The 15,216-nt window shown below is 35.4% G+C and overlaps 1 protein-coding gene across 2 annotated transcripts in view; it reads right to left on the minus strand.

The window, feature by feature from the left end:
- AGBL4 (AGBL carboxypeptidase 4) overlaps nucleotides 1-15,216 on the minus strand; it is a 1,371,246-nt gene that overhangs the window by 631,860 nt on the left and 724,170 nt on the right. For both annotated transcript variants that reach the window (XM_057500192.1, XM_036892951.2), the window contains exon 4: nucleotides 4,135-4,229. In XM_057500192.1, coding sequence (XP_057356175.1) covers nucleotides 4,135-4,229 — 95 coding nt within the window. The remainder of the gene's footprint in view (nucleotides 1-4,134; nucleotides 4,230-15,216) is intronic.

The following is a 15,216-nucleotide window of genomic DNA, read 5'->3' on the forward strand; positions in this document are numbered from 1 at the left end:
CAGCTCTCAGCATAAATAACACACCTAAGGAAGGGCTCTTACCCTTGGAGCCGACTAGGTCTTGCAAGCTGAATAGTTTCCACAGCATGCTGAATTCCCCTGTTGTAATAGTTATCACAGTTTCCTAAAGGTACATATTTAGTGTCTAGCGCAATAGTCTATGAACTCCATGAAAAAAGTAATCATATCTCTCACTGTTTTGCTCTAAAACTTTGCATAATCTTTGGTCCACTGTAACTACTCAGTAAAGATTTATTGACAGGCAGGAGGAAAAGAGGAAGGAAGGAAAGAAGGAAAGAAGGGAGGGAGGGAAGGAGGAAAGAAGGAAGAAGAAGAGAAGAAATGATGCTATTCCACTCCATCTTGAGTGAGCAGGGGGAAAAGAAATGGTCAGAAAATGTACTGAATTAATAAGATACATGAATTTCACATTTCACATTGATTTCTTGTGATCTCAAGTATTATTATGCACTTTTTACAGTGAGGAAGTTGAGGTTCATAGAAGAGGCACCATGGCTCACCATGTTCCATCTCCCATGTGGAAAGCCATTCTCCTCCTACTTCTGCTCATGTCCCATAAACTTGAGATACAGCTGAAATACCACCTGCCCAAAAAGCTTCTCCTTTTCTCCCCAAGGCCCTATCAGTATCATTTTTTCCTTTTCTCTGCTCCCATACACACTTCACAGAACTCCCTAATGGTTCTTAGCACAGTGCCCCTTATATTGTACCTACTTATGTTTGGGTTTCATTTCAACCTCTAAAAAATAAAATTTTAAAGATATAATCCAGATCAGATTCATATTATCACCCCCAAACCTAACATAAAGTTAGGTACTCAATAAAATTGTGTTAAATGGAAGTCACCTCAAAGATTTCATCCAATTTCCTCCATTTGCTGCCATGGGACAAGTCAAAAAAGTTATTTCAGATCCACCACAGGCCACAAGTAACAGAGAAGTTATTTCAAACGCTACTCCCTGCTTCTCTGTGCTCCCCGACCCCATCTTCCACATGTAAGGAATATGGGAGGGCCAGTGACCATGGGGTCCTGAGGCTTCTGACTAATGCTGCTACTACTTATCAGTTGTGCCAATATCCTAAGCTCGGTTTCAGCATAGGTGAGGATACAGATATTGGCTGTCTCATAAGGCCAGTTGCCTGCAGTGCCTAGCATATAGTGATTTCATCCTTGGACAACAGTAAAAATATTAATGAGTTATGGTTGCAGAAACTGGAGGTCTAACAACCAAAAATCCTTCTGAAGGTGAATACAGAAACAGAATTAGGGTGAACTAAAACAGGCAGAAAACTGAATATTTCAACTGCTCCATTTTGTTGTTAGACAGTCTGACTTTATCTCCTCAAGGCAGAACAGCCTTGAGTGGCCATATATTTATGTAATGGCTTGTAAGTTGCTTCCTTTGCTCATTTACTTCCCACAACTAATTGATTACCAGACCCAGACTAAGGCCTGAAGGCATCTTTGCTTGGCATCAGGCGCACTCCCTGTAACAGAGGTGAAAAAAAGTGCCTTTTTCACCTTGAAAGGGTGAAGAAAGTTTATTAACCAATTTGGTACATATTTCATCCAGGAAATTTAGGATTTTTTATATTTGACAGAAGGTAAGACTTTTTCCAAGGCTTACCTGAAATATTGAGGAGGTAAAGCTCCTAGACAAGAAAGTATCAGAAACTTCTTTTATTTTGGTTGACTTGGTATTAGGGAAGCTGAAATTAGGAAGACACCAAAAGAGATATTCTAATCCTGGGATTTGTAAGGTATTTGTCAGTTGAGTCAGGCCATTGTCTAGAATCCTAAATTGTGATAGACTTCTCAGAACCAGTAAAATGTAATATTCTGAGAGCCAGTTACCTACACCTCTGGAAACATTCAGGACTATGATGCTGGAAGATAGGTATTGGTACAGGTAATCTACAAAGGAATAGAAGAAAATCCTAGGCTGAATGTACCAAGGGGGGCAGGAAGAATCCTCAGAAGCAGCCAGTACCAAGGAGAATAACAACTATGGCCTGTACAGATTAGTTAATAAAATTGTAAAATGAAAGTTCCCTTTGGGAACAGATCTTTTCTGTCATATTCATACTATATCCCCAATATCTAGAATAGTGCATGGTACATTAAGATGCTCAATAAAGTCCTGTTAAGTCAACAAATACCTAAACATCTGGCTTGAGGAAAGGGGACCATGAAGGAATGTGAGTAGGTTTGCATCCAAGGTTTGGGGACAGCAAAGTAAAAAATACCAACAACTTGATTTACTCAGGTACAATGTGCCTTATTGCCTTGATGAACTACAACAAACTCAGTTTTGAAACTTTAAACTCTTTTCAGACCATTAGAGAAGCACAATGACTGTTCATAGCTGCTGCTAAGAACCTCTCAACAGGGGAAGGAACTTAATTCTAAGGCATTATAATATAAATTAAAGGACTCATTAATATTTCAAAATCTTGTCAAGAGCCCAGACAGAGAAGACCCAAATGATAATGCATGAGAAACAAAACAAAATGAAATAATTAGGCTTTAGGATTTTCAAAAGCACACAAAAAAGAGAAGACTCCAGAACTTAGCAGTTGGGAAAGAGAAATGGTAATGATGGCTGCTGTGTAACATCACAACACAGAGCCTGGTAAAAGAAGTACGATGCTATTTGGAAGGTCCTCATGATCAGATCAACAGTCACATCCTTTTGTTTGCAAGGTTTGAAGTACATTTCTACAGATACACCTGTTAACAGAGAGATGTGCTCTATTATTATCCAGTGAGCTGAGCTGAGAGACTCAAAGCAAGGACTATCCCTTGGCCCAGATCCCACTGTCAAAAGGAGATCAAGGAACAGCAGTATAGTTGACTTGATACAGGAGAGCTAAAAAAAACAGGCCCAGGAAGATATTTTTATCTTTTAATAAACAGTTTTCATTATCATTAACAAATGCTTACACTTTTACAAACCTGTGCTTCTCAGCCCAGCATTTATGGAAAATCATCAAGTATCATGTGTAGATAAAAGCACAATTCAATATTTATGAATTGCTAGTTTTCTATAAATACAGACATTTGGAAAGAATCTTCTCACAAGTCATTAAAATTTGAACAGGTATCAAAGCTGGAATAATATTAACAATCCTTTCATTTGTATAGTGTTTTACATACTATTAATAACAGATGACATTTATTGAGCACTTAGCAAGTGCAGGCATTTTACATGTAAATTCTTATAACAAATTCAGTTCAGTTCAACAAGCATTCACTTAACACCTACTGTGTGATAGATGAATAACACTTGGTTCTATCTTTAAAACTTTCATTTTGGCGCATTCAATCAGCGTTAGTTGACTGAATAAATGAATAGATGGATGAGAAAATTAATTGGCTTGAATGGCAGCGTGGGGTAATCAAAATAGCACTGTCCCCCCCCTCCTTACTATCTGTGGTCTTGAGAAAATCATTTAATTTAACATTCTTTAACTATAACATAAGGATATTTAAAATCTCCCTTGCAAAATTGTTATGAGAATAGTAACAACTAATATAAAGTATATGACAAAGAATGGTCTCTCAGCAGGTGAGAGTAGTTATTATCATTATGATGATCATAATTTTTACTATTATTAGGCAATCATATTAAACTCTCCTCACCCTCACTATATCGATGGGACAAACAGAACTTTCATCCACAGAAACAGATAATATCTATATAAAAACACAACAAAAGCCAAGCCAAGCAAAGGAAATCTACAAAACTATAGCTCCCAATGTCTTACTAGGTTACCACACATCATCTATGCTCAGGCTACAAACAATTATAGTGGTAACTTAAATTAGGCTTCCGCAGATATCATGATGAAAGGCAAACAGGACAGGAAGTTTAACAGCTAAGCAGATGTACCTTCCCTCTTGACAGAATGCTGGCCACTTCAAATGTGGGACGATGCTCCCTATCCAACATTTTCAATGAGCAGTACACCTAAGGCCTAGGCAATGGCGATCCAGAAACTCATCTTACTCCTGTTAATGCCAGTGAAGCTAAGCCCTAGCCATACAGCAGATAAATCTGAACCCTGGGTCAGATTCTCCAACCAGGAGATCCCATTCTGTGGGTCACTTACCATTTTGGTCTGCTGGTGGATTTCACCATAGGGGCCATCCCATCTCTATAAAGGCTCTTGGTTTTGCTGAAGTTAACAATGTTGAAAATGACTCTCTGTAAAACAAAGAGGGAGAAGTTTATCAAGAGACTATTAAGTTGCGACTTCCTGATAATCAGGACCAGAAACAATAAATGGGATTAAAGGAAGCCATATGGACTAGCTACCAATAGCATAGTGAGGATACATGGTGCCCACAGAAATTCTGCGTTTGCACTAGCTTAGCATAGTTGTTAATAGCACAGATTCCAGAAACTGGAAGTCTGAGTTTTAATTCCCAGTAAATGATTCTCAAGCTGTGTGACCTTGCCAAGCCACTAAAGCTTTCTGTGCCTCAGTTTCCTTATCTGAAAAATGGGAATAATAATAATAGTACCTAGGTTATTGTTGAGTATTAAATAAATTAATATATTAACCGTATTTGGAACCATACTTGGTATATAGTGTATGCTATATAAGTTTTAGCTATCATTATTAATTGTACCTTTTCTTCAGGTTGATCTAGAATATGCATGGAAATGAATAATATTATCATTAGAGTAACAGCAGTGTGTTTGAAGTTCAGCAAAACTAAACATAGTAACTGAGTGAAAACTGATGTGAAAAAATTCTGCAACTGCTCGGCATCTCTTTGACTAGACCTAGAGGATATATGTCCTCTTTTGCATCCTTCTCGTTATTCTCTGCTAGGGATCAGGGGTACTGGGCTCACCCTAAACTGAGCATCAACTTACAGGGGCAGGACTTTGTGTTCATCCCTTCCTCCCTCTGGGTCCTACCTTTAAAATGGAGGAGTGGGATGTTCTAGATTACTAAAGCTCTTTCCAGAGGATAATACAGCCTCGTTTTAGTAAACAATTTTGTAATAAGTGAACAGAAGAGACTGGGAAAGAGAAGAGAATTGGGGTTAAAAGGAACTCAGTGACCACTGAAATAGGCCAAAGGAGAGAGGATGAGCACCAGGGCGAGGGCGGCCAGAACAGTCGGCAAAAGGGGAAAACTTTCAAGAAGTCCCCGTAGGCTAACTTTTCTATCCAGAGGCAGTGAAAGAGAGTGAAGCATCAAAATTCACATATAATTTTATTAAACAAATATTTAGTGTATGAGGTATTATATAATATTAAGTGCCAGGAATCTTATACACTTTTTAAAATGTTTTAATATTTTCCTATAACTATAATACAGATAACATCTCCATTTTAAAGATGTATTAATTGAGGCTCAAAGAGTTTAACTAACTTGTCCAAAGTCATTAATAGATGGAAAGTTGATATTTGAATCCAGGAGATAAAAAAGGTAAGTAAGAGTCCATAATCTCTACCTTTGAGTTACTCACTAAGGTTCCAAAATTCCATAAATCTAACCAAACCTGTTTCCCAAAGTTAGGTCAAAAATAAATATAATGGCAGTGTTTTAAGCTTAAAAAATTTTTTTCTTAAAAAAAGAAAATCCAGCCTATTTCCGCTGGCCTCATATTTGGGACTACAGCTTTGTTCTATGAAATAAGCTCTTATGAAGGACTTGTGTTTTCCTTTCTTCTCAGGGACCCAGCCACTGACCCCATCTTCAGGCATTTCAGTTTCAGACCTCCCTTCTGTCATTAAATTAAGTCATCAAGAATGTCCAAAGCTGATCCATTATTAATAACCTGGACCTGCCTGTTGTCAGTTCAATTACTTCTCCCAAGGTCTTGGCTACTGTCTGATTTAGGAAAATCAATATCAAGGGGACAAATGGCCTTTGAGCCTCACAGGGTTTAATCCCCTTTTTACTTCTGAGATTCCAGGAGTCACATCCATTTCCAGTGAACCTGGAAGTCATACTACACTTTCAGGGTCTCGATTAATGCTAAATGTATGGGTAGTAGTATGTACATATGTGAAGCTAGAATAAAGAAAAGTGACAGTGAAACATTTATTGATTATTAAAATCCTACTATATGCCAGGAAATTTTTCCAGATGTTTTAAAAATGCTGTATTATTTAACCACTCCATCCATAAATGAAAGCTGTTTATTTTAGCCCAGTATTGGACATGAGGAAATTGAAGCTAATAAAGGCTAACTGGTTTGGCCCCCCAAAACTCCCAGAACTATTAACTGTTAGAGCTAGGACTTAAATCTTTGCTGTTCTGACTATAAAGATTATACTTTCTCTATGACACTACATACAACAAGAACACCATATCTTGCCATTCCCAACTGATGTTTTTTTTTTAATGTTTTTGAGCTTATTTAGCAAGGTAACCTGTAGTTGTGAGAATCAAAGGTATTTGAAAGTAGGCAGTACAGGAAATCTTGTCTTTTTATATTTTACATTTAATTGTCCATTATTTATGCAAATTACATTACAAGAAATGGAATCCACAGAGGTTATGGTAATAACTATAATAATAGCTAACAACTTCTGAATACTTTCTATGCATCAAATTCTGAGTTAAGCACTTGTTCATGTCTCAGTGTTTTGTGTATTAGAATCACCTGCTTGTATATTAGACTCACCTGGAGAGCTTTTATAAACTACTGATGCTTGGGCCTCACTCCCAGTCAGATACTCTGATATATGATGTATTATCTCATTTGTTTTGAGGATAATGAACTTTTTAGACAGGGACTTTTTATTACCTCTGATTTATGGATGAGGCTACTGATACTGAGATTAAGTAAATTAAGATCACAAAACTAATAAGAATTTGAACCAATTCTGTTGACTCAAGAGAATAAGATCATGGATGTTCTAGACAGATACTGAACTGAAACCCGGTTCCCCACTAATTCAGTGAGCTTGGGCAATTCTTTTTTGATATTATTTACATCTAACAAACTTGTAAGAATCTGTGAGATTATAGAAGTAAATCACCTCACACAGTACACCTAGCTCAGAATAGGTGCTCAATTTTTAGTGAGCCTTTTTTCTTATCTTTAATAAAACAGGATTTATTACAACTTTTTCCTGCCTTTCTTCCTTTATTTCTTATTAAATTTTTTTAACCCAGGTTTCTTGTTTCAGCAGTTGGTGCTCTAGACAGGATTTGCAAATAGTGATCGGCAGCACATTGGCAGGCTGAGAATGGGTTCTAGCTTCTCAAGGCAGCTGTGTGTGAAGCCTGGAGCACCGCCCATCCTGACCTAGGGGCTCATGGTGCTAGGGAGGAGGGCAAGGTCCTTTCCAGGTGTAAGCCAAGGAGTAGTCTAATTGGTTGGGGGTACAGTAAGTAACCTGCATGCTGTGCATGGCAATGGCATCACATATATGTCTTCCCATAGAGCCAGTGCTTTTGTCCAATCATTAGTAAATTTCTCATTTCATGTTGGCCAAGCTAGTCCCAGGGACTATTCCAAATAGCCATGCACATTCTGAAAATGAGGCCAGGATTATTTTTAAATATTTCATTATCTTAACATATTTCACTAAGAGTTTGATTATATTTGAAAGACCTTTGATTTTCACAAGAAATTTCAACATTGCAATTATGACTGAAAGGAAAGGGAGAACTGTTAGATTCTTTAAATACAATTTCATATGAACTAAGTATTTGAGAAGTTTGGAATTGTTCATCACTTTATTGTGAGCAGTTTCTCACTGATGGTGACTATTAATATTTTGAAGAGGTCATCACTGAAAAGTCTTCTTCAGGAATTACAGGTATTCATTTCAGAAATAAAAACCTCATAAAAATGGTATGTCCACAGACACAAACTGAAGGGTTTCAATTAAAATTTGAAGATTTAAAAAATAAATTCAGCATTGGTATCCTCTCCACAATTGTTGTTTAATATTTAAATTATGCATTGGGTTTTTCACCAAGCTTCATATGGTCATCCTCCAAATGTTCCCCCAAGTACCACAACAGTCTGCATGAATATCATCTCTATGTGCATAAATTATTTTCTGTGTGTGTGTGGGCTTGAAATAACCTGCCTTGGATAACCTTCTGCAAACTCCTAGAATCCATGAGAACATTATTTACATGAAGTAAAAATAAATAAATAAAAAGAAATCCACAGATGCCCAAAAAACAGAGATGCAGAAGGCAGGTTATTTTATTGGTCTTGGTATCAAAAAACTTGTATTTTAATATAAATACAAGGATGACAAATGAGGCCTTGAATCTGCATGAGGCAGAATTTTTGAAATGAGATGGCTTTATATGTCTAGGATTCTCACAATGATACAGTATTCATGGAACTATGGTCTAAAAAGAATGAAATCCATCAGCAATAGGAGATGACAAAGAAGCATGCCTATCTATTCCTGGCTTTGGGGAGGAAAAATAACTTTTAAACATGGGCCAGAGTTTGGACTTGAATTTATACTACTAGCTTAGTCTTAAGAACCCAGGTCAAGAGTTTAAAACAAATTTAGTTACAGCAGACATCCCTGGGCTACCAGGTAAAAACAACAAAAGAACTGTTTTTAATGTATACATTTTCATCCCAGGAACACAGGATTTCCATAAAGTCCTGCAGAGTTTAAATTTTCACACAAATTTAAAAACATCAAAAGAAACAATCCACACTAAAAGAATCAGCCAGAGAATATATAACTGAATAAGGCCACAAAGAAAATCCGGCCATAAAACTGTTTGGTGAACTATAAAGAAAGCATTTTTTAAGTAGCCAGAAAAATTAAAAGGATGTTTCAAACATATGAGAACAGGACAAAGCACAATATTCTTAAAAGACCATAAATAGTCTCTTAAAAAATTAAATAGAGCTTTTAGAAATAATCTTTTTAAGTAATTGAATTTAAAATTCAGTAGAAAGGTTAAAATGCAGAATAGATGGCATTTCCAAAATCAGCACACTAAATTAACAAAAGATAGAAAATGTGATGAAGAGACACAAAGGAAAAAATTAAATTCTACATCTAATATGAGTTCTATAAAGAGAGACAAAAGAAACTGGCAGTGGCAAAACCTAAAGAGAAAATGGCTGAATATATTCCTGAACTGATGAAAGACACAAATATCCAGATTCAGGAATTACAAGTCAGTCCAAAGAAAGATTTAAAAAAATGTAGATATAGATTATCATGAAACCTCACAACACTGAAAATGAAAAAAAAAAAGAGAAAGGAAAAACATAAATTACCTACAAAGACACAGAAATTAGATTTTAGCAGCTTAACACCAGAAACATGAGAGGCCAGAAAACGATAGAGTAACTATCACCCAAGAATGGGGGTAGACACACAGTTTAAGGAGTTGAGCAATTTCAGACTCCCAGTGAGAGAGCGACTAGCAAGCTCACAGAAGGATGAATTTAAGAGGAAAAAAGAAGTTGAACCCCAAAGTGGCAAGCAGCCACGGTGGGGAGAAAAACAGGTAAATCTAAAAATTGACTGCATAAAAGTATTACAAAAAAAATAATAAATTTGAGGGATGCTAAAAAGTTTGCACTGAAACACTGGTCAGCAATAACAGATATGTTTGGGACTTGGTGAAGTGAAGGGAGGCAAAAGCAAAGTTAAAGTATTCTAAGGTCAAGGTCCCTGCATGGTTCCAAAGGAAGAGAGGGATGGGGATGCTAATTAACTTAAGGCATTGATATCAAATAAGCATGGGGCAATTCAAGAGTAGTCACTACAATAATGGAAACAAGATACGTAAATTCTAAATGAGTAAAAGGAAAAAAGAATGAAGAAAACATGCCAAATAAAATAGAAGATTTGATAGGATGGAAGATAAAAAGCAAAGAGAAAGTGTACATGGAAAGCTTAAAATAAGATAGTAGTAATAATTCCAAATATCAGTAGTCACAAGAATGGGAAATTGACTAGTTTATCTGTCTTGAAAAATTCACAAATTGATTAGGAAGAAACATTCACATTTACCCTCTTTCCCAGAGACATGCCTAAAACATAAAGAAGATTTTAAAGGAAAAGAATAGAAAAAAGGTATCATGAAAATACCAAAGGAAATCTGTTTCAGATATATTAATATCAGAGAAAATACATATTGTGGAAAAAGCAAAATTAAGGATAGGGTCACCACATAAAAGCAAATACTCTCCAAGAAGATATACCCATATAGACAATTAGAGAATAAAACATTTTTTCCAAGTAGACAAGAAATACTTATAAATGATAAACCATGTATATGTGATCACAAAACAAATCTCAAGAAATGTCAGATAATTAGTATTCTGGTCACATCCTCTGACTATCAAATCATAAAATTATAAATCTATTATAAGAAGTCTTAAAAACCTTCATATATTTTGAATTTTTAAAACATTCTTCTTGATTTTTCATGTCACAAAGAAGAAACACTGATGGAAATTGGATTAATTCAGCACTACATATCAGAAGTTGTGGCATGTAGCAAAAGCAGTATACATAGAAGATAAACTAAAGTCTTAGTTCATATACTAGAAAAGAAGACTGAAAGTACTCAACTTAAAAAGTTAAAGAGTAAAGAAATAATTCATATCAAAGAATCCAGAAATGCAAAACACTGGAAAAATTTTGTATCTCTGAATGTTGGGGTGCCAGGCAGGGCTTAGTCCAAAGTCTTTATTACAAAGAGACATTAAGTCCTCAAATTCTTCCCTCCACACCAAGTACCCAAGTGACTATTCTTTTGCAATCATGACAGGAAACTAGGGGCTCATTCTCTGGAGAGGTTCTGGATTAAAAATCCAGAATACTGGTAGGGAAACATATCTATGGTCAGATGAGAGAATTCTGTGAGATAACCAACTCCCAATCAAAGATAAAGGATTTGGAAATATAGATATGGGAGACTCCCCAATGAAATGACTGCTTCTCCACTGGCATTGTCCACACATGCATTTAGAACCTTCATTTCAAATTTCAATGCCAATCTGTTAATGATGAAATATAACAAGAGAAGTAGAGACCAAAGCAACCAAGCAAAGATACAGGGATTGAGGGAAGGACTCATGGGATCAGAGGCAATTTGCAATAGGTGATTGAAAATTAATTTAATAGAAAAAGAAGCAACTATTAGCAGAATGCATAAGGTGGGTACTTGTAAAAGGAAAACTTAATCATATGTCATAACTCTCTTTGCATTAATATTTACCTATTCATAATAAAGAAAACTTGAATATTTAACTGAAACAGTGATACACATATTAAGAGAGAAGTGCTTGTATTTTGCAGAAGTGTTAAAGAATATTATCATCTTCATAATATGAGGTCAATAAATACTATCAAAAACTAAAATGAATAGAGAATAGATGTACAGAAATTTATTTAGAAATATAGAAGCAAGATCAGAGGAAACAATGAAAAGAAATACACTTGACACTTAACAACCCAGGGGTTAGAGACACCAACCCCCAAAGTAGTTGAAAATCTATGTATAAATTTTGACTTCCCCCAAAATTAACTAGTAATAGCCCACTGTTGACTGGAAGTCTTACTGATAACATAAACAGCTGATTAACACATATATTAATGTCATATGTATCACATATGATATTCTTCCAATAAAGCAAGAGAAATTTTTTTTCAAATTGTTGCAAATCTCCAAAATCTTCAATACATTTATTGAAAAAAATCTGTATAAGTGGACCTATGCAGCTCAGCTCATGCTGTTCAAGGGTCAATTGTATTAAGTGATTTCCGCAAGAGCAGGAGCCAAAGCCTGCCTGCAACTTGTTTTTATAATAATAATAATGATAATGATGATAATAATAATAATAATAATGATAGAGCCATGTGCATTCATCAGGTGTTGTCTATGGCTTTTGTAACATAACAGCAGAACTGAGTAGTTGTAAAAGAGACTCACAAAATGTTATTTATTACTTTATTCTTTATGGAAAAGGGACTATTTTTGACCTTTGTAGTGTTGACTTTTTAAATTACATATATGTACTTATTTTCATAAAGATTAAATTAAGTGAAATAAAAGAAAAAGAAAGTTACCCAACTCATTTTATAAGGCTATTAAAAACTTAAATTAAAAAGAGGCAAGAAGAATTAGAGAATGGAAAATTATAGCCCTGTGTCAGTTATAAACATTGATTGAAAAAATTTTAATAAAATATTACTAATTAAAATCCAGCAATAAATTTATATGTACACACACGTACACAAATAGTTTATCAGTACAAAGTAAGGTGCATCCTAGGAATGCAAAATGATTCAACATCAAAAGGAGATACAATGTAAGACATCATATTTACAGATTAAGTGAGAAATACTAAATTAACAACAAATAGAAAAACATCTGAAAAAATTCAACACCCATTCAAAAAAAAAGTATTTTAATCTTCGCAAGCCAGAAATAGAGGAGAACTTCCTTTGTGTTTACAAGGGTATCTATTAAAAATTTATAGCAATTATAATTAATAGTGAAATGTAAGAAATATTCCTCTTACAATGGCATGATATATTTAATACAATGAAACAAAAGGGCCTTGAACAAAGGATACTGTATCCAGCATGACTATCATTTAAATATGATGGCGGGATTAAACAATTCCCAGACAATCAAAAGCTGAGGGAATTTGCTTCCCACACACCACCTCTACAGGGCATCTTACAGGGACTGGTCTAGATGGGAGCACTCCTAAAAAGAGCACAGAAAAAACCACCCAACATATGAAGAAAGGAGGAGGAGGAATAAGAAGGGAGAGAAGAAAAGAATCTCCAGACAGTGTATACAACAGCTCAATAAACGAGCTAAGTTAGGCAGTAAGATACTAAAGAGGCTAACCTTGAACCTTTGGTAACCATGAATTTAAAGCCTGCAATGGCAATACGTACATATCTCTCAATAGTCACCCTAAATGTAAGTGGACTTAATGCACCAATCAAAAGACACAGAGTAACAGAATGGATAAAAAAGCAAGACCCATCTATATGCTGCTTACAAGAAACTCACCTCAAACCCAAAGACATGCACAGACTAAAAGTCAAGGGATGGAAAAACATATTTCAAGCAAACAACAAAGAGAAGAAAGCAGGGGTTGCAGTACTAATATCAGACAAAATAGACTTCAAAACAAAGAAAGTAACAAGAGATAAAGGACACTACATAATGATAAAAGGCTCAGTCCAACAAGAGGATATAACCATTCTAAACATGTATGCACCCAACACAGGAGCACCAGCATATGTGAAACAAATACTAACAGAACTAAAGGGGGAAATAGACTGCAATGCATTCATTTTAGGAGACTTCAACACACCACTCACCAAAAAACGATAGATCCACCAGGCAGAAAATAAGTAAGGACACAGAGGCACTGAACAACACAGTAGAACAGATGGACCTAATATACATCTATAGAACTCTACATCCAAAAGCAAACAGGATATACATTCTTTTCAAGTACACAAGGAACATTCTCCAGAATAGACCACATACTAGCCCACAAAAAGAGCCTCAGTAAATTCAAAAAGATTGAAATTCTACCAACTTTTCAGACCACAAAGGTATAAAACTAGAAATAAATTCTACAAAGAAAACAAAAATGCTCACAAACACATGGAGGCTTAACAACATGCTCCTAAATAATCAATGGATCAATGACCAAATTAAAATGGAGATCCAGCAATATATGGAAACAAATGACAACAACAACACAAAGCCCCGACTTCTGTGGGACGCAGCAAAAGCAGTCTTTAGAGGAAAGTATATAGCAATCCAGGCATACTTAAAGAAGGAAAAACAATCCCAAATGAATAGTCTAACATCACAATTATCGAAACTGGAAAAAGAAGAACAAATGAGGCCTAAAGTCAGCAGAAGGAGGGACATAATAAAGATCAGAGAAGAAATAAACAAAATTGAGAAGAATAAAACAATAGCAAAAAATCAACGAAACCAAGAGCTTTATACAAAGAATTATTAAAGACTACTATGAAAACCTATATGCCAACAAGCTGGAAAACCTAGAAGAAATGGACAACTTCCTAGAAAAATACAACCTTCCAAGACTGACCAAGGAAGAAAAAGAAAAGTTAAACAAACCAATTACGAGCAAAGAAATTGAAATGATAATCAAAAAACTACCGAAGAACAAAACACCCGGGCCAGACGGATTTACCTCGGAATTTTATCAGACACACAGAGAGGACATAATACCCATTCTCCTTAAAGTTTTCCAAAAAATAGAAGAGGAGGGGATACTCCCAAACTCATTCTATGAAGCCAACATCACCCTAATACCAAAACCAGGCAAAGACCCCACCAAAGAAGAAAATTACAGACCAATATCCCTGATGAATGTAGATGCAAAAATACTCAATAAAATATTAGCAAACCAAATTCAAAAGTATATCAAAAGGATCATACACCATGACCAAATGGGATTCATCCCAGGGATGCAAGGATGGTATAACATTCGAAAATCCATCAACATCATCCACCACATCAACAAAAAGAAAGACAAAAACCACATGATCATCTCCAAAGATGCTGAAAAAGCATTTGACAAAATTCAACATTCATTCATGATAAAAACTCTCAGCAAAATGGGAATAGAAGGAAAGTACCTCAACATAATAAAGGCCATATATGATAAACCCACAGCCAACATTATACTGAACAGCGAGATGCTGAAAGCTTTTCCTCTGAGATCGGGAACTAGACAGGGATGCCCACTCTCTCCACTGTTATTTAACATAGTACTGGAGGTCCTAGCCATGGCAATCAGACAAAACAAAGAAATACAAGGAATCCAGATTGGTAAAGAAGAAGTTAAACTGTCACTATTTGCAGATGATATGATATTGTACATAAAACCCCTAAAGACTCCACTCCAAAATGACTAGAACTGATATCAGAATACAGCAAAGTTGCAGGATACAAAATTAACACACAGAAATCTGTAGCTTTCCTATACACTAACAATGAACCAAGAGAAAGAGAAATCAGGAAAACAATTCCATTCACAACTGCATAAAAAAGAATAAAATTCCTAGGAAGAAACCTAACCAAAGAAGTAAAAGACCTATACCCTGAAAACTACAAGTCACTCTTAAGAGAAATTAAAGGGGACACTAACAAATGGAAACGCATCAGATGCTCATGGCTAGGAAGAATTAATATCGTCAAAATGGG

The sequence above is a fragment of the Manis pentadactyla genome, chromosome 4 (genome assembly GCF_030020395.1).
Source record: "Manis pentadactyla isolate mManPen7 chromosome 4, mManPen7.hap1, whole genome shotgun sequence".
NCBI classification, from domain to species: domain Eukaryota; kingdom Metazoa; phylum Chordata; class Mammalia; order Pholidota; family Manidae; genus Manis; species Manis pentadactyla.